Raw genomic sequence first — 20,915 nt, 5'->3', positions numbered from 1 at the left:
TGTTTCTGGTCACTTCCAATGTGCCATCTACTGCTAAATCTATTAAATGCCCCGAATCCTCATCAGAGGCCTGAGACCAGGTGCTGACAACATTCCCACTTCCCTAAGAAGAAACCCAGGCTTCAAAAGGATGTAACTTGCCTTGATCACATAGCTAGCCAACAAGGAGTTAGCTGGGGTTCAGGACTGGGATGTCTTACTCCAGGCCCACACTCTTTACTATGGAGAAATAATTTCTCCTTTATTATCCTTCCAGGAGCCTGCCAAGGAGAATTGAAAGCTAAGGAATTAAGAGCCATTTAACCGATGATCACAAATCTTTGAAAGGCTAGTTTGGGTTGATAAGGAAGTAGGGTCCCATTTACAAAAATGAGATTTACGGGCAGCCTTCCAGGAGTAATCACGTATATAGTGTTAGGCGAGGCATCAGCATAAAGTGCTGAGTTGTTCACAGTGCCTCAATTAATAAATGCCTATGAGACTTTCTTAAAACCACAGCCAAGACACTATAATTAAATATTCTCTGGGCGATCTGTAGCTCAGACGGTGCATAAAAAAAACCCCAAGTAAGCAGATGGGTGAAGGACACCCATCCCCTTAGATCCACGGACGTTCGTGAAGCTTCCATGCTCTGTCCTTCCGAGGACACAGCCTGCGAGACTTCACCGAGAAAGATTTTGTGCAGGGAAAGAAACTGACCTGAGATGGTGCTTGAGTAAATATTGATTGAGTGTGTGATGGGCACACAGTGGGGTTGAAATTGGGCTGCCTGCTTGGATTTAGCAAAGGAAATGTGTAGTAACCACTGGCGGCTGCTCTTTTTCAGATTGTGCCGGCTGTGGAAGAGATATCAAGAATGGGCAGGCGCTGCTGGCGCTGGATAAGCAGTGGCACTTGGGGTGCTTTAAATGCAAGTCCTGCGGGAAGGTCCTCACCGGGGAGTACATCAGCAAGTAAGGCTGGGCACGGGCACGCGTTCCTTTCAGTGGGCACCAGGCATTGTGGTTCTTCTCCAGGTCCTGGTCTCAGGGGCCCCATGCTGTCAAAGGTGCTGAAATTGTTCACATCCTGCCGTCAGAATGAACTTGTTGCTATAAAACTTTTGAAAAGAATTGTATTCTTCTGCTTTGGCTACTATAAACCTAATGAAATGTTAATCATTGCCGAATTTAACAATGACACTGTTACACTGTATGTCATCACCAATTAAGCATTTAATAATTTCCCTGTTGCTATTCATTCTCCTATGAGGAACTAGTAAGCCTTTGTCCTCCTTCCAGGGCTGGAGTACATTTATAGACACCCCCCAAAAACATGCAAAGCCTAGGTCTTCAAATGGGCTCATGTTCAATAACAGTGGATAATAGCTACAGTTAAGGAAGTGAGGGTTTTTGTAAAAAACAAATGTAGCCTGGCAATGAGGGGAAATTTTCCACTGTATACCTTTTTATGCCTCAAAAAAAACTTTTCTGCTGGGCGCAGTGGCTCACACTTGTAATCTCAACACTTGAGAGGCCAAGGTGGGAGGAGGATCACTTGAGCTCAGAAGTTCGAGACCAGCCTGAGCAACATAGCGAGACCTCATCTCTACTAATATAAATAAATAAATAAATAAATAAATAAATAAATAAATAAATAAATAAATAAGCCAGGCATGGTGGCACATGCCTGTAGTGCCAGCTACTTGGGAGTCTGAGGTAGGAAGATCGCTTGAGCCCAGGAGATTAAGGCTACAGTGAGCTATTATCGCACCACTGCACCCCAGCCAGGGCAACTGAGTGAGACCCTGTCTCAAAAAATAAACAAATACATTAATTCATTCATTCATTTCCCCAACCACATGAAATCACCTATTCAAAAATATTAATGAATGTAGTTTAAAAATATAGTGAAACAAACAAAAGGTTGCTTGGGCCCCACCCGCTAGAAATCTGATTCTACAGGCCCAGGGTAAAGCTGAAACACCTGCATTGAAAGGACAAGAAGCCCGGGTGCGGTGGCTCACGCATGTAATCCCAGCACTTTGGGAGGCCGAGGCGGGTGGATCACCTGAGGTTGAGAGTTCAAGACCAGCCTGGCCAATATGGTGAAACCCGTCTCTACTAAAAATACAAAAAAGGAGCCGGGTGTGGTATCGGGCACCTACAACCCCAGCTACTTGGGAGACTGAGGCAGGAGAATTGCTTGATCCCGGGAGGTGGAGGTTGCAGTGAGCTGAGATTGCGCCACTGCACTCCAGCCTGGCGACAGAGCCAGACTCTGTCAAAAAAAAAAAAAAAAGAAAAGGCAAGAAGCTCTTCAGGTGACCATGATGGACAAAGAAGACAGATGCCTGGCTTCTAATGGAACATTGCAAACTGTGCAGTGGTGGGTAACTTGGCAGTCTAGAGTGGCACTCTGTAGCTTTACCATGCAATCACACACAGGATATAATACTTTTTCTGTGCTCCAAGGTAAATGGAGGAGGTTGCCTGAGCTGGAGGAGGCAGCCATGGGCCCCGGAGGCCTCCTGAGAGCTGAGGAGGTGGTGTCTGGAGGCTGTTCAGAGGCTGTAGTCTGGCATGTGGGCCCCTTGTGGTGGGGGGGATGAACGCTGAGCCCACGTCTGATGGGCTCAGTGTTCTTTTTCTCTTTTTCTTTTTCTTTTTTTTTTTTTTGGAGATTGGGTCTCATGCTGTCACCCAGGCTGGACTGCAATGGCGCGATCTTGGCTCACTGCAACCTCCGCCTCCTGGGTTCAAGTAATTCTCCTGCCTCAGCCTCCTGAGTAGCTGGGACTTACAGCTGTGCGCCACCACACCTGGCTAATTTTGTATTTTTTTTAGTAGAAACAGGGCTTCCCCGTGTTGGCCAGACTGGTCTCAAACTCCTGACCTCAGCTGATCCACCCACCTTGGCCTCCCAAAGTGCTGGGATTACAGGCATAAGCCACGGTGCCTGGCCTCAGTGTCATATTATTAAATATACATATTATATACATTAACAATATTTTACAGCTTTGCCTTTATTGTGGTTTTAATGAAATTGTCTCTAGTGTTTTGCCTTCAGGTGTGATATTGCCTATTGATTTGCCAGTATCTTCTTCAGGTTCATTAATACCATTCTTTCTCTGGTTTATTAATTATTGTTATGTGGGCTCAGTGGGCTCAGTGCTCCTCCACGCCCAGGGGGCCTGTGAAGAGACAGTGCTGCCAGGCTTTCTGCTCGTTAGCTCTGAGACAGTACAAAATCAGCAAGGGTGATCATATGACGACATGGCCGTTTCGCCTGTGTGGCACCGAGAGCCACAGAGTGCTCTCTGCATCATTTTGCTTGTGGTTTTGATCATGTCTGGCCAGGTCTGACTGGATTGCCAGGCATGTGAACGCTGGGCGGGAGAAAATACGTCCTGCCCTTCTGTGGAAAGGCCTTGGAGAAATGTGGTTTTGGTATCTTCTCCAGCGCCTGGCCGCCTCCTCAGGAGCTGAACACGTTTTGTCTTGCAGGGATGGTGCCCCGTACTGTGAAAAGGACTACCAGGGACTCTTTGGGGTGAAATGTGAGGCGTGTCACCAGTTTATCACAGGGAAAGTCCTGGAGGTAAGTGGCAGACCGGCTCCCTCACAGCGACCGCCATCTTCCTCAGCGGCCCTCAGAAACACACAAGGGGGACCCTTTCCCGCCTCCTCCATCTTTTTTTAACCTGTGGAGAAAGAAAGTAGTGGCAGGTGACTGTCTTCGGGAATTAAGGTGCTGCACTCTCCTCAAAGGCTCACGTGGAAATTAGAATGATGGAGAATTTGCAAAGGAAAAAAAAAAAAGAATGATAAAGGTTCTGGTGGGAGTTATGTAGGAGAGGCTATATTAGACCATTTTCATTTTTAGAAGTTAGACAAGAGTAAATGAAGAGGATGCAAAATCGTGTGTATCCATCCATGTGTGCTTGCGTGCATATGTGTATGCGTGCATTTCTGGGCGTGTGCAGATTCAGGGAGCAGAGGCTCAGAATGGAAGCTAAGAAAGGAAGGATGGGGGAAAGGCAGAGGCATTGGCTTCCCCAACCTTCATAAACCACATCCTGTGTGACCCAGAGCACCCTGTAGCCGGGGCTAAGCTGAAGCCTATCAAGTTCAGGTGCGACCGCCTCCAGCTGGGGAGCTTTCTTCCTGCTTTCTCAGCAGCTGCCACACAGGCTTCTGCCTCTGGGCTGAGCCAGTTCCTCTGGGGTGAGACACAGAATTCTGGGGCCAGAGTTCAGACGGAGTCGCTACCCTACTTCTCCCAGGCCTGTGGGGTGTCAGCCAGGTCCAAGGAAAAAGTAAGACTGCCTCATCCGTGGCCCACCTGCCAGGGTGGAGAGTATGACCCAAGCAGAGGTGGATCAGGAAGCCTCACAACTAGGGGGATGACTACAGGTCCTGCAGCTTGTCACTGTGCTTAGTCAGGCACCAGGCTGCTGAATCCGCAGAGCCATGTTCCACCTTCCCAGCAGGGCACATTTCAGAGACACAGACCCAGATCTGAGGCCCCCCCACCAGCGTGATTCTGGGCTGCACTGTCTTCCGTGGGTTTCACAGCAAAGGTCCAGCGTAGCCCCCTAAATCCCACTGTAAGCCCTTTCCACGAAGCACAGAGGGGCCAGCATTGGCTGTGTGCTGGGACCTGGGCAGCTGATTGCACTTGGGAAAGAAGGGTGAGATTGTGGTCAAATGCAGTTGCCTCTTAGCCCAAGGAAGAGGGTTCTGGGAAGAGGGAGCAACACCTGCAGGGGCTCAGAGGTGAGGAAAAGCACAGCATACGTAAGAAACGTCAGCTGGGCAGGAGCACGGATGTGACAGATGATGATGGAGAAGTGGGCAGGGTCCCAAGAGTCACATTCTGGAGTTTGGGTGTTACCCTAAAAGCGGTGGGAAGCCATTAAACTGCTTGTAGCTGGAGTGTCATGTGATTAGACCAGGTTGTTGTGTAAAGAACGTATGAGAGTTCTCAAATCTATATACACACATGTTCACAGCAGCACTATTCACATCAGCCGAAAGGTAGAAACAACCCAAAGTCCATCAGCAGGTGAACAGATAACAACACATGGTGTATCCGTCTAGTGGAATATCATCCAGCCTTGCAGCAGTGCGCCTACCACAGGATGAGCCTTTAGAACACACTAAGTAAAAGAAACCAGCCACAAAAGGCCACATATTATATGATGCCGTTTACATAAATATCTAGAATAGGTAAATTCATATAGATGGAAAGCAGATTGGTAGTTGCCAAGGGCTGGGGGAAGGGGAAATAGGAAATTACTGCTTTACGGATACAGGATTTCCTTTTGGGGTGATAAAAATATTTTGGAATTAGAGGAGGTGGTTGCATAGCATTGTGAATGAATGTACTAAGTGCCACTGAATTGTTCACTTTAAAATGGTTAATTTTATGGTACGTGCATTTCAGCTCAGATTTTTTTTAAATGGCTGGGAAGGGAGTTGGGGTGGAGACAGAACAGCTAGGAGGCTACTACAGAACTCTGGGCACAAAACGATGGTGGCGCTGGCTGGAGTGGCGCCTGAGAAATGGGCCCCCACTCTCTGCACTCACAGGAAGGGTGGAAAGAGTTCTCTCATAGCCTTTCCAATAAAGCTTTAATTATTGACCCAAGGACACTTCAAAACTAGCGTCTTGACCAGGGAGAAAGAAGCATATCCCCAGGAAGGCTGTTGGAGAAGATGGATGGGACCCACCTGAAGGGGAGCTTGGAGTCCGAGCAGTCCCATCACAGTGCTCAGAGCGTGATGCAGTGGTTGGTGCCTCCCCTCCTGGCCCTGAGTCCATCCCTCATCCCTCCCCAGAGAGCTCTTCTCAGAAGTGCCCTGACTGGGGCCTGACACCATTTCCCATGGGGTTCCTAAGTTTGCTCTCTTGTGGAGGACTGAAATAAACCTATTGAGTTGGACGCAACTTGGAAATTTCCTTCTCCTCCTCCTGCTTCTTTCTTCTTCTTCTTTCTTCTTTTTCTTCTTTCTTCTTCTTCTTCCTCCTCCTTCCTCCTCCTCCTCCTTCTTCTTCTCCTCCTCCTCCCTCTTCTTCCCTCCTCCTCCCTTCTCACTTCTCCCTCCTCCTTTCTCCTTTCTTCCTTCTAACTTCTTTCCTCTTTCTTCCTTCTAACTTCTTTCTTCTTCCTTCTTCCTTCTTCGTTGTCATCTTCTTTTCTTTTCTTTTTTTATTTTTTTAAGAGACAGGATTTTGCTCTGTTGTCCTGGCTGGAGTGCAGTGGTACAATCATACCTCACTGCAACTTTGAACTCCTGGGCTCAAGCTATCCTCCTGCCACAGCTCCCTAAGTAGCTGGACTACAGGTGCATGCCATCACACCCACTTAATTTTGTTATTTTTTGTAAAGCATGGGAGTCTCATTCTATTGTCCAGGCTGCTCTCTAACTCCTGGTCTCAGGCAATCCTCTCGCCTCAGCCTCCCAAAGTGCTGAGATTACAGGCATGAGCAACCAAGCTTGGCCCTCATAAAAATAAAATAAAATAAAATAAAATAAAATAAAATAAAATAAAATAAAATAAAATAAAATAAAATAAAAAAACAATAGAACATCAGAATGATTTCCTAGATGTCCAGCTGTACAAAGAGAGGCGAGAAAACACTGAACGTGGTCCCCACATTTGTGACAGCCATGTTTGCAGTCTTCTTAGTCCACATGTGGAGCTGTGTTCCCCCAAAACATGTTGGGGAGGGAAAAGGGCTCTGCGTGTGTGTGTGTGTCTGAGTGTGTGTGTGTGTGTGTGTGTGTGTTGATACCCTTCAGATTTAGCTTGACAGCTGTGGGGAAGAAAATCTAAAATAAAGCTAGATCCAAGAACATGCCATTTGGAAGAAACATCTGCTTACTCTGTTTTCTCCTTCAAGACCTGAGTCATTTGGCTTTCACTGTGGCTGCAGAGGCCTCTTCTCAAATTGGCTTCAGGTTTCTGTGAAGGCCGTTTTGTGAGGCTTAAGACTTGGAGACTTTCCACTGGGGCTTTCAGAGTTGAGACGTCTGGGAGTAGTTTGCACCATGTTCAGCCTCAGATTCAGAATCCATCCAGCAGATGTAGTGCTCAGATGGGCATATGAGCTCGAAAAATGTCCTGCAGGGTTATCACTCTGACGTGTGACAACTTGTGAGTCAGTTTGGCTTGGTTACCAACACAAAGCAGGGCGGTCTCCACACACTCCTCCCTCGGCCTCTCATGCTTGGGTCTTGGTGGTGGTGAAATTTTACGATGGTGAATTTGTTGCAAATACTGTGAACCTTGGGTTTTTGTGGTTTTTTATATTTATTTTATCCACAGATAAATTTATTTTATCCCTTTACAAATGTATTAGTTTTCTGTGTCAACTGCAGCAGCGGTGGCTTAAAACAACAAGCTTAAACAGTTCTTGAGGTTCTTGAGGTTAGTTCTTAAACTGAGTTCTCTCGGTTCTTGAGGTTAGACGTCTGAAAGCAAGGTGCGGGCAGGGCCGTGCTGTCTCTGAAGGCTCTAGGGAAGGGCCTTTCCTCGCCTCTCCCAGTTTCTGATGGCTCTGCATGTTCCTTAGCTTGTGGCAGCCTCCCAGTCTCTGGCTTTGCCTTCACATGGCTGCCTATTCCGTGTTGTCTCCTTTTCTCTGTTACAGTTCCCTCTGCCTCTTTCCTGTAAAGGCACTTGTCACTGGATTCAGGGCCCACCCAGATAATCCAAGATGACCTCCCCATCTCAAGATCCTTCACTTAATTACATCTACAAAGACCCTTCTCCCAAATAAGCCAGCATTCACAGGCTCCATGGATTTGATATGGAGTCTCTTTTGGTGACGATCAGGTCACCATTCAACCTGCTTGAGTAAGACTGGGAAATCACCCAAATATCATCCCAGGGAGGCCTGCAGACCCTGTGTGGTTTTAATTTAACACTCACTGAGTCCTAAGAGGACCCAAAGGCCTCTCTAGTATAGTGTCACCAGAGATGCCATCAGACACCTGAGGGACCTTTGAGAAAGAGAAAGGTCACTGGACAATGACAGAGAAGAGACGCTCCAGGTCTGGCTGTGTCACTCATTCCTGAGTGACTTGGGGCAGGTTGTTCAGCCTCTTGGGGCTGTCTTCATTTCCTAGGTAAAGGTACTGGCACGTAACCTCCAGCAGCCCTCGAGTTCTCTCTGTCTCTGTCATTCCTTAGTTCTTGTAAGCCCTGAAAATCACATCAGCTTGAAGAGGTTGGGAGGTGAGCCTGAGCACCAGTGGGTCGGTGAAAAGGCTCTGGGTGGCAGCCAATCTGAATCTGTACTCACCAGCTGGGGGTCTGTGGGCAAGAATTGCCACTTCTTTGAGCCTCAGTTTTCTTTTCTTTAAGTGCAAGAATTGAAAATATGCATGTAATTCCAAGACTTGGGCTGCTAGACCTCCTGGAGTCACTTCAGCTCTAAAGATCTGAGTTCTAGAATTCTCATGTCTTGGCTGTAAGGGATCAGACAGAGCCAATGGTTATTTTTTTTCTGGAAACCAGCACGTAGCAGTCAGCATAGAGCCTACACTCAAATTGTAGCTTGATTTCTCATCACTTGCTTTCAGTTTTGTTTTCGACAGCAAGATTCTCTTTTTAGGGAGATCTTGCTATAAACGGTACATCTTCAAATGCTTCTGCTGATTAACTTATAAATTTAGGAGAGTGCTGAAGATATTTACAACCTGCCTCCTAATTAAGAAGTACAGGGGCAAATTAGTGTGAGATACTCGAGTTTGCTTTCGCCATCTTTTCTCTGAACTTCTCTGAAGCAGCCTTCCTCCCCCTTCCTGCTCCCCTCCTCCTCCCCCTTCCCCTGCCCGCACCTCCTTTCTGCCGAACAGCCTAATGGTCACAGGAAGCTGCAAGAGACTTCAGACTTAGGTCACTAATGTCCTGGGGGAGTGGGGCATCTCTTTGGAATGCATTTCTTCCCATCTTTGGTAGATAGCCCTAGGAGAGCTCTCACTCCAGCAGACATCCTTTCCAGGGTACAGGTGGTTACCTGCCAACCTCATAAAGAAAATAAACAGCAACAAAATGGTTGTTACTATCAACAGCAATAGCTAGTTTCAAAATGAAGGCAGCTCATGGTGGGTGCAATCAAGTAAGGACTCCACAATTCATAAGGGGGTTAGTCTCATATCTCCAACCCTAAATTTAAGTAAGACAGCAACTGAGTTTCTTGGTCTCTCTTTACAAAGGTATAACCATCTCTAGGCACATAGCTAAAACTAGATTGCTTTTGATGGTGCTTTCTTAAGATGTGGAATCTTCTCTGGAACACCACACTCTTAGGTAATACTTCCCATACCTCGTTGTTGTTGTTGTTGTTGTTGTTGTTTGAGACAGAGTCTTGCTCTGTTGCCCAGGCTGGAGTGCAGTGGTGTGATCTCAGCTCACTGCAACCCCCACCCCTGGGTTCGAGCGATTCTCCTCTCTCAGCCTCCTTAGTAGCTGGTATTACAGGCACACACCACCATGCCCAGTTAATTTTTGTATTTTTAGTAGAGATGGGGTTTTGCCACGTTGACCAGGCTGGTCTTGAACTCCTGACCTCAGGTGATCTGCCCACCTTGGCCTTCCAAAGTGCTGGGATTACAGGCGTGAGCCACCGTGCCCAGCCCCATACCTCTTTGGATTAGATAGAGGTTGAATCTATTCTTGACAAGTGTTTGGAAAAAAAAGCAAATGTCAAACTGAAAACAGAAGTCTGGAAGGTAAAGGAAAAGGGTTTATCCCACATATTCTTCCCCTAGTCTTGGGCTGTTTTACCAACAGACTAACGAAGGGTGGGCTTGACTTTCTCTTGGCCTCTCAAGCTGTCTTGTGCAATTCCTATGCCCCCAAGGGCTGCTTGTGTGCATGGAGCACTGCACTGGTTCACTCAGGACAAAGGCGCTCAGCCCTCGTCCACACTGCAGAGTGGTACTTCCCTGATCAGGCACCTGCCAGGCTGCACAGGAGTATTCTTTTGTTCTCTTCCCTGAAAGGCAAGTTGTCTTACGTGCATTCTGACCACAGAGGGAGAGGGCGGGGCTCTGAGTCCCACAATTTCCCTTTCCTCACATCACTGCACCCAGAAATCAATTGGCCTGGGCTCATCTGGTCTTTCCGGGCGGGCTGGTGGCACCTGTCCTTGTGTCACATGGTATTTACTGTGTTGCCTGTGCTCTCTGGGAAAGTGCAGTGGTGTCTGTGACAGCCTGTACACCCACCACACAAGAAAGAGAGCCTCAGATGGAGCTGAGGGAAGTCCTCTAGACCCTGGAATGCCTGTCGAGTCAGCCCAATGAGGCAACCCTGCCCTGTCCTTATCTGTTAACTTGGAAATGGTGGACGGCAGGACAGGATTTAGACTCGCTTTTAGACCCCTCCTGCTGAACTCCTGGAGTGAAGGAAATGGAATCACAGTGGGATTCGGCCAAATCCTTTTCCTTGACTCTCAGCGGAATTAAAAACTGGTGGCTCTGTTTTGTTTTGCTTTTGGACTGATTAAAAAACTGCTTTTTCACAAAGCTGAGGGACAAATGTTTATGATGTTTCTGAGGCGAATTCACATTATAAATTGGAGGCCCTTGTCCCCTTCCTTCTTTTTGGCATAGGTATTTTAAGTATGTTATGTCACAGTAATCATAAGCAGTGAGTAGGTCTTGTTCTGGGCTAGGCTGTTCTCTAGTGAGCAAAACATAGGTTATCCTAGGATGCTTGCACGACATCTCATCTTTCTGTCACCATCAGAGATGTAATTTGCAAAAGAGAAGTTGAAATGCCGATTCCCCTTTTCTTGTTCTGTGTATATCATACACATGCAAGGAACAAATAATAACCTGTGTCCATGCTGAAGGCTAATTACATTCTTCTCATTCTCACTGTGCTCAGAGGAATTCCTGCTTTCATCCAATTAATTAATTGTAGACCCAAATATTTTTGAGGATCATGGAAGGGGAAAAAAAAATCAAGTTATCTGAGTATATTGGTTGAGATGGTCTACGTCCCAGTGGACAGTGAGCCACCACTGTATCCTGACTTTGTATAATATTTTTAACATCTGCAAGTGATCTCATAAACATTTAATTCTCATGACAGGCCTGCAAGCTGGTCAGGGCAGTTAGTTACCAGTTACTTTCATTTATAGATGAGGCTACTGAGTGCCCGAGACTCTAGAGCTAATTGGTGTGACAGAACCATGATTAGAAAATAGATCTCTTAGGTTGGTGAATGGATACAAACATGCAGTTAGAAGAAAGAAGTTCAATGTTCAGTAGCAGACTAGGGTGACTACAGTTAACCAGCAATATACTGTATATTTCAAAGTAGCTGGGAGACATAGAGATGATAAATATTGAAGGTGATAATACTCCAGATACCCTGACTTGAGCATTATATATTATATGCATGTAAAAAAATACTCATATGAACCCCATAAATATGTAAGATATTATGTATCAATAAAAGAAAAAAATAAGGAAAATAGGTCTCTTTCAATTTAGAAGATAGGGACATACACATATACAGAGAGACAGAGAGAGAGGGGGAGAGCAAGAGACAGCATGAACTTTATTATCTACCTGAAAATAATCATTACTGGCCGGGCGCGGTGGCTCAAGCCTGTAATCCCGGCACTTTGGGAGGCCGAGACGGGTGGATCACGAGGTCAGGAGATCGAGACCATCCTGGCTAACATGGTGAAACCCCGTCTCTACTAAAAAATACAAAAAACTAGCTGGGCGTGGTGGCGGGCGCCTGTAGTCCCAGCTACTCTGGAGGCTGAGGCACGAGAATGGCATAAACCCGGGAGGCGGAGCTTGCAGTGAGCTGAGATCCGGCCACTACACTCCAGCCTGGGCGGCAGAGCGAGACTCCGTCTCAAAAAAAAAAAAAAAAAAGAAAAGAAAATAATCATTACAGAAAACAGTTTGCCTCTTGATATAACTTGCTGAAGGACCAAAACTTACCATTCCTGGTGAATGGCAAAGGCCTGCCTCAAGTGGCCCTTTTATGCCTGTTCTCAGGACAATAAACATGTACTGCTTGGTTGGTTTACTTTTTACCAGTGTGAAATGTCACTGAAAATCAGTGACTTTGCTCATAGAGTCTGCTGTGTTTCTGTGCCTCATAGTCGGACCCCCTTGAATCATCTGTAGCCTCTACCAGGCCATCTGGCTCTGCCCTTGGAGAATGTTGTGGATGGACAATGCTGTCTCAAGTTTGAGAGCATATTTTCTTCATGGAGCTCTGGTCTCGGACTCCGTAGATCAATGGACAGTCAGGAAGGCCCTGTGAACCAGGGTCACTATTGAGACACTGGTCACCTTCTCTATTGTCAGACCATCACTTGACAATAAACTGGAGAAATGACTTCATTTTAAATATGAATTAAGCAAAAGGTGGTATATCTAGAAAACGGAATATTATTCAGCCATAGAAAGGAACGAAGTTCTGATACATACTACAACATGGAGGAACGTTGAAAACATTATGCTAAGTGAAAGAAGACAGTCAGGGTCAGGCATGGTGGCTCACGCCTGTAATCCCAGCACTTTGGGAGGCCAAGGTGGGCAGATCACCTGAGGTTGGAAGTTCGAGACCAGTCTGGCCAGCTTGGTGAAACCCCATCTCTACTAAAAATACAAAAATTAGCTGGATGTGGTGGCAGGTCCCTGTAATCACAGCTACTTGGGAAACTGAGGCAGGAGAATCACTTAAACCCAGGAGGCAGAGGTTGCAGTGAGCCGAGATCATGCCATTGCACTCCAGCCTGGGTGACACAGTGAGACCCTGTCTCAAAAAAAAAAAAGAAAGAAAGAAAGAAAGAAAAGACAGTCACAAAAGACCATATATTGTCCAATTCCATTTGTATGAAATGTGTGGAACAAGCAAATCCACAGAGACAGGCAGTATGTTAGAGAATGCCAGCGGCTGGGGGAAGAGGGAAATAACGAGTGACTGCTAATGGATATGGGGTTTCTTTTTGGAGTAATGAAATATTCTAGAATTAGACAGTGGTGATGGCTGCACAACTCAGCGAGTATAGTCATCCCTCAGTATATGCAGGGGATTGGTTCCAGGACCACCATCCCCCTGGTAAATCTGCACATACTTACGTCCCAAAGTCAGTCCTGAGGAACTCACTTGTACAAAAAGTCAACCCTCTGTGTACAGAGGTTTTGCATCCCTTGAATGCTGTATTTTCAATCCACGTTTGGTTAAAAGAAAGGGGACCATGTAGTTCAAACCCACGCTGTTCAAGGATCAACTGCATACTAAAAATTACTGAACTATATACTTTAAAGGGGTGACTTGTATGGTATGTGATTTATATCTCAATTTCACATACACACATCTACCTGTCTAGCTATCTATGCAAGAATGGGCATTCAAGTCAATAAATGTCTTAATGCAAGATTCTATGCTAGGCTTGGCCAGGCACGGTGGCTCATGCCTGTAATCTCAGCACTTTGGGAGGCTGAGATGGGAGATCACCTAAGGTCAGGAGTTCGAGACAAGCCTGGCCAACATGGCAAAACCCCATCTCTACTAAAAATACAAAAATTAACTGGGTGTGGTGCCGCAAGCCTGTAATTCCAGCTACTCAGGAGCCTGAGGCAGGAGGATCGCTTGAACCCAGGAGGCAGAGGCTGCGGTGAGCCGAGATCATGCCACTGCACTCCAGCCTGGGCAACAGAGCAAGACAACACCTCAGGGAAAAAAAAAAAAAAAAAAAAAAAAAAAAAAATTCTATGTTAGGGTCTTTCCCGCTATGGGAGACTAAATTTTTGTTCTTTTGTGTGGCAAGAGGTTGCCACTGCACAGGACGTGGCCTTGATTGTAGAGTGTAGCTTAGTGAATGTAAAATCTCTCCAGTGCTGGAAAAGTAGACTCCAGTTGAAATCCAATGTATGGTTTGTGATGAGTTCGTTTTGCAACATTTTATTGGAGAAGAAAAACCTGGTGCTAATATTTTGTCTCCTTCATGGCTAACAGGTTGGGAATTGACCCAGTAGGGCAGAGCACACTGATTGAATGAATGATTTGAGGAAAATCTATCTGATTCACCCAAAGCTGGCCACTTTCTCTTACTTTCATAACAGGAGGAAATGTGTTGCGACAGGGCACCAGCAGACTGCATTCCCATGCATTAAAGATTTAATATTTATGGAAAAATCACCCCATTTCCTGTCAGCACAAATGGAAGGGCTTTCTTATTTGGAAATAACAGTTTGAAAAGAATTTCTATTTATCTTGAGTTAAAAGGATGTTTTGGTTTTTTTTCAGCATTATTTAACTTCAGAGAGTTTAGCTCATGGCTGAAATGTGTGAGCAGGGGAATAACTGACCCGGCAGGTCAAGTGAGACTCTTCCAGGAAGTCAACCAGGATTACTGAGCATGTGCTAGGAGCCCTACATGTGGCAGTGCGGTGGCAGTGGCGGGGGTGGGTCACAAAAGAAAACGTAAGATTTAGGACTTGTTCTCAGAGTGATAAGGCATGCATCTTTAAAAGGCATGCAGTATCCAAGCTGAAAACCTCCTGGAGTGTCCCAGGAACCCCCTCCCCCACCCGTCCTCAGGGATCATAAGTGCCCAGGGCCGCTGCAGCTTTTTCAGAGACCGAGGGCCAATTGCACTTTAGAAATGGCTGGGATTCAACAGCAGAGAGACACAGCGTGCCTGGACAAGTTACCACCAAGGGGTGGAGTTCCCGGACTGGCCACTATTCTGGGCACTAAAATGATGTCCCCAGAGTAGTCCTTTCTCCTCTCCAGAACCCAGCACATCAGGGCATCAGAAGGACTCCTGTGTCTGCTTTCTTGGGGACTTAGAGCAGCACCCCTCCCCTTCCTGCTGTTCCCTCCCAGCTCCATCCCGGGCTCTGCTTACCTCTTCTTTTACCACTATAGACATAAAAGGGGTGATCATGCCCCTTCTTCTAAATGGTTGATTCCAGGGTGCCCCACCTACCCTACAGAGGTGATCTTCAATAATTCCAAGCTAATTTTCATGACCTTCTCTTGGGGGAGCAGAAAAAGAGTTTAATCTTTGGCAGTATCTCTCAGTGCACAAAGGTAATTCAGGGCCAGATGTGGTAGCTCACACTTGTAATCCCAGCACTTTGGGAGGCCAAGGCAGGAGGATCACTTGAGACCAAGAGTTCAGGACTAGCCTAGGCAACACAGTAAGACCTCACTTCTACCAAAAAATTTAAAAATTAGCTGGGTGTGGTGGTGCGGGTCTATAGTCCCAGCTATTTGGGAGGCTGAAGCAGGGGGACTGCTAGAGCCCAGGTGTTCAAAGCTGCAATGCTGCAGTGAGCTATGATCATGCCACTGCACTCCAGCCTGGGCGACAGAGCAAGACTCTGTCTCAAAACAAACAACAACTACAAAAACACGGTAATTTGGGACCCACAGTATTAAACAGCCAAGTAATGGGCACACACAGTAAACGTCCCGAGTTCAAGAGAGATTTTTGGTGACTACTAGAAAGAAGTCGACTTTGGTTCTTAAGGAATGGGTAGTCAAGGTGAGAAATTTATCTTTGTTTGCTATTGTTACTGAAGGCTTTGTTCACTTTTTTCCAGCCTTGTTTGTTTCTTTGATTTTAAGCATGTGATTTGATTGTGCTGTCTGATTTAATTGCAAGATTGTAATAATACATCCTTTTCTATTTCAAACCAGTAGTCAGCTTATAACTTTTATTTTATTTTTTTTGAGACAGAGTCTCACTCCACCGCCCAGGCTGGAGTGTAGTGGCACTATCTTGGCTCACTGCAACCTCCGCCTCCCAGGTTCAAGCAATTCTCTTGCTTCAGCCTCCCAAGTAGCTAGGATTACAGGCATGTACCACCATGCCTGGCTAATTTTTACCAGAGATGGGGTTTCACCATGTTGATCAGGCTGGTCTCGAACTCCTGACCTCAAATGATCCACCCACCTCAGCCTCCCAAAGTGCTGCGATAACAGGTGTGAGCCACCACACCTGGCCAGTTCAAAAATTTTTTAAAAATATTTTCTACTACAGACTAATTTTAGCTTAATCATGAGGGAAACAGAATTTTTTGGGCTCACTCAGACCCATTCTCCATTTGAAAGACTGACCCTACTAATCCACTTGTATCTGCCAACTTAGCTGATGGTGGTAGACAGACACGTGAGTCTCTACACCCTAACCAGCCTGACTCCTGGAATCTGGGTTGTGCCGCTGCTGGGCATTGCGACTACCTCCAGCAATCTTCTCTAGCTTTTGGGTTCTTAATAAGTCACACTGAAGATGGCATCTCAAGCTACCTTGGCTCTCTTTTGTCCTTGTGATTCCACCCGGTTGGCCTCTCCATGAGTGTTTAACTTGGAGGGGTCTATGTTGAAAAATGGCACCATCCAAAGGTCAGCAGGATAATTTCTGTTCTGGGCACAGTATTACCAGGCTAAGGATATGAAACTCTCTCTCCCCAGGGCCTAGGAGATGGCATGTGCTCCAGGGAAAATGGGAGCATTTTGTTCCTTTGGATCCAGTGATGCTGTGCTGAGGAGTCTGCCACCATGGACAGGCTGCCTCCTCATCTGTTTCACACCTGAATGTGCTTGCTTCCTGGACCTCGTGGCTTCCCGCCTTGGGGAGGATATGGTGCCAGCTCCAGCAGATGGACTTGCTTGTAGTTTGCCAGCTAGTCAGGTGGAGGGAGTTAGGGCTGGTGCCCATCCAGCCCAGCGGAAATGAACTGGTACAGAAATTCCTCCCGAAAAGGGAAACTTCGCAGTGGCCTTGCAAATGCAAACTTCATAAACTATTTTAATGGGTCCATAGCAAAACACAAACCTGCAGGCATCTTGGAAACAGGGATAGAATTTGGAATTTTGGAGCCTGATGTGGCCTGGATAGGTAAGGTGGAAGGGAGAGAAGAGTTGTTAGCAGAAAGAACTGATACAGGCCAGGTGCAGTGGCTCATGCTTATAATCCCAGCACTTTGTGAGGCCAAGGTGAGCAGATCACTTGAGGCCAGGAGTTCAAGACGAGCCTGGCCAACATCATGAAACCCCATATCTAATCAAAATACAAAAATCAGCCAGGCATGATGGTGTGCACCTGTAACCCCAGCTACTCGGGAGGCCGAGACAGGAGAATTGCATGAACCCAGGAGGTGGAGGTTGCAGTGAGCTGAGGTGGCGCCACTGCACAGACACACCAGCACTTGATCCTAGTAGCCACACTTAAAGCTGAGTAATCTGGTGGGGGGTGGTGGCTCATGCCTGTAATCCCAGCACTTTGGCAGGCCAAGGCAGGCGGATCATGAGGTCAGGAGATCGAGACCATCCTGGCCAACATGGTGAAACCCCGTCTCTACTAAAAATACAAAAATTAGTTGGGCATGGTGACACGTGCCTGTAATCCCAGCTACTTGGGAGGCTGAGGCAGGAGAATCGCTTGAACCAGGGAAATGGAGGTTGCAGTGAGCCGAGATCACATCACTGCACTCCAGCCTGGGCAACAGAGCAAGACTCTGTCTCAAAAAAAAAAAAAAAAAAAAAAAAAAGCTGAGTAATTCTCAGCAAGTTGCTTACATGTTGAGCCCCAGCACCTGAAGCTGGGATAGGTCTTGATCCGTCTCATCTGGAAACTCACAAATTTGGAAGTGTGCTCAGTAAATCTGAAGATGTCCCATCCTCTTGTTATTACGATGTAGGCAATGACACTTTCCTTGTACAGGCTTCCAACAGATAGTAAGAGTCATCTGGGACAGCGCCTCACATACCGGGCCTCAAGAAATACTTCTTCCTTTTTCTTCATTTATAAAACACAGATTTTGTAAAAGCCCAATATTTGGAATGAACTTACGGCTTCCTGTTTGAATGAAGAAGTCAGGCTCACGCATCTCTGTTTACTCTCTGATGTAGTTATATGGGATTATTTCAGATACGCAAGTTAAACAGTCATGTTAATGCTTGGGTTTGAAAATTTCTTAAATCACTGAACTTTAGGCATTCACACACATTTATGCCCATCCATTCAATCTACCATTGTTTTATGGTGTATTTTTTAATTACTTTTTTTTTTACCAGGGATCTGATAACTGCTCAGTAAAAGTGTGTGGATAAATGATTATTTTTCCCATGGTGAATTTTTGCCATGTCCTTTAACCAAAAACGTTAAAAACTTCACATACTCTTTAGGCCTAAACTTCTCATCCCTTTACTAAATACCTATTTCTGGCTGGGTGTGATGGCTCACGCCTGTAATCCCAGTGCTTTGGGAAGCTGAGGTGGGCAGATCACCTAAGTTCAGTAGTTCGACACCAGCCTGGCCAACAGGGCAAAACCCCGTCTCTACTAAAAATACGAAAGTTAGCCGGGTGCGGTGGCAGTCGCCTGTAATCCCAGCTACTTGGGAGGTTGAGGCACAAGAATTGCTTGAACCCAGGAGGTGAAGATTGCAGTGAGCCGAGATCGCCCCACTGCACTGCAGCCTAGACAACAGAGTGATACTCCGTCTCAAAATACATAAATAAATAAATAAATACCGATTTATTTCACTCACATATAAAATAAAGGCCCAAGTGATATTTTTCTGTTAATGTTTCTTTTATTGCATCCAGCTGGTTATAATCTGTTTAAGTATAAACTCCTGAAGGATTTGTGCTGTCTGTTTAATTGTATACTACCTAGCACGTTTGCCCAGACTGGGCCTTCATCATTATTTAGTATGACGATGATGAGGTCTCTCAACTTCTATGGACTGCCAAAGTGTGGCTTTTATATCAGCTCCTCGAACCTGAGCCTTAGCACTAAGTCCCTTTGGAACAGATTTTAGCCAACAACACCTGTGATTAGTAGCAGTTTCGTTGAGGCTTTATTACATGCCATAAAATTCACCCATGTTGAGTGTATGATTCAATGACCTTTAGTAAATTTACAGAGTTGTGCCACCATCATCACAATCCTACTTTATAACATTTCCATTACCTCAAACACATCCCTCTGCCCACCCTTTGATTATTTTTAATAATATTTTTTTTTTTTTTGAGACGGAGTTTCGCTCTTGGCATCCAGGATGGAGTGCAATGGCGTGATCTCGGCTCACTGCAACCTCTGCCTCCCAGATTCAAGGGATTCTCCTACCTCAGCCTCCCAAGTAGCTGGGATTACAGGTGCATGCAACCATGCCGAGCTAATTTTTGTATTTTTAGTAGAGACAGGGTTTCATCATATTGGCCAGGCTGGTCTTGAACTCCTGACCTCAGGTGATCTGCCCGCCTCAGCCTCCCAAAGTGCTGGGATTACAGGCATGAGCCACCACGCCTGGCCCACCTTTGGATTATTTCCTCTTCATGTTCTTTCCCCAAATTGTGTGCATGCATGTGCACAGGAGGCATGTCAATGGGAAAGGTGGCTCAGGTCGCTCACCAAGGGCTGCCCAACCAGGGAGGTGACTTGAACCTCTTGACTCCACACGGTAGTGTTCTTCACCCTTTTCATCTGGAAACTCACAAATTTGGAAATTTGCTCAGTAAATCTGAAGTTGACCCATCCTCTTTGACCCCATCCCAGAAGATATAGAGATGCTTAAATAAATAAAATCCAAAAAGAGAAACCGATCATCCAAATATAGGAGAGTAAAAAGAGGATGAAGAGGCCGGGTGCGGTAGCTCATGCCTGTAATCCTGGCACTTTGGGAGGCTGAGGCGGGCGATCATGAGGTCAAGAGATCAAGACCATCCTGGCCACCATGGTGAAACCCCATCTCTACTAAAAACACAAAAATTAGCTGGGCATGGTGGCGTTGTGCCTGTAGTCCCAGCTACTTGGGAGGCTGAGGCAGGAGAATCGCTTGAACCTGGGAGGCAGAGGTTGCAGTGAGCCAGTATCACACCCCTGCACTCCAGCCTTGCAACAGAATGAGACTCTGTCTCAAAAAAAAAAAAAAAAAAAAAAAAAAAAAAAAAAGGATGAAGGCTTGTGGGTAGTGAGCCTAATTCTAATGCTCAAATTACTTCTGGCCATGTGACTAGAAGCCTGGGTAAGTGTCCCTTTTTACCTTTGTAAAGGGGGACACCTTCACTCCTCTGACAGACATTGCATGCTAATGTCTCAAACATGAGGTGAGATGCAGGAGTTACAGAGGTAAAAGGTGCCATCCTTAACCCTGAATGGTCTTACCATGTAAGGCTGAGGTTCTAAAACCAGTATGCCTAAGAATCACCTGTATATCTTGTTTAAAGTATGGATTCCCAGCACAACACGGTGCCTATCATTAACAATACTGTATTGTGCACTTAAAAAATTTAAGACAGTACATCTCATGTTGTGTTCTTACCACAATAAAAATGAAGTTATTTATGCTTTTAAAAAATAATAAAGTATGGATTCTCAGGCCTCACCCCAGACATTCTGATTCAAGAGGCCTGGGAATCTGCATGTGAACATGTAACCCTGCCCTGGGTGATTCTGGCACAAGGAAGACCACAGATGCCACTTTGAGGATCTGGCCCTATAAGGGTGTGGTGAGGACACATTGATGGAAGTTTCTGACTTCTCAGAAGAAAAATGCAGTAGAAATTTAATAAGACCCATATAATTATTATAATGTATAAGCCAATAGTTTCCTCTTCGTTTTAGAAGCACAACTTTGTTGCTAAAACTTTACATTTTCTCAGCAATATTTGGGACTTCTTCCAAACCAGCTTAGAGAGATTCCACATGTCTATATAAAAGGGTCTTTTTATTTCCTGATCTTTGTGGGCAAATAATCTCCATGAAAATTTTCCTAAATCCTCCTAGTCTTGTTAAAAATGACAAGTGTGGCAGGGCAGGGTGGCTCACACCTATAATCGCAGCACTTTGGGAGGCTGAGGCGGGAGGATCACTTGAGGTGAGGAATTCGAGACCAGCCTGGGCAATGTGGTGAAACCCCGTCT

At 45.9% G+C, this 20,915-nt stretch overlaps 1 protein-coding gene across 20 annotated transcripts in view; it reads left to right on the top strand.

Moving 5' to 3' along the window:
• Positions 1–20,915, top strand: part of ABLIM1 (actin binding LIM protein 1) — a 353,493-nt gene that overhangs the window by 230,148 nt on the left and 102,430 nt on the right. For all 20 annotated transcript variants that reach the window (XM_010363198.2, XM_030941227.1, XM_030941226.1 and 17 more), the window contains exons 5-6: positions 827–953; positions 3,486–3,579. In XM_010363198.2, the coding sequence (XP_010361500.1) occupies positions 827–953; positions 3,486–3,579 (221 nt within the window). The remainder of the gene's footprint in view (positions 1–826; positions 954–3,485; positions 3,580–20,915) is intronic.

This window comes from Rhinopithecus roxellana, chromosome 11 (genome assembly GCF_007565055.1).
Source record: "Rhinopithecus roxellana isolate Shanxi Qingling chromosome 11, ASM756505v1, whole genome shotgun sequence".
NCBI classification, from domain to species: domain Eukaryota; kingdom Metazoa; phylum Chordata; class Mammalia; order Primates; family Cercopithecidae; genus Rhinopithecus; species Rhinopithecus roxellana.
Note: the sequence above shows the minus strand (reverse complement) of the source record. Positions and strands in the feature narration are given on the sequence as shown.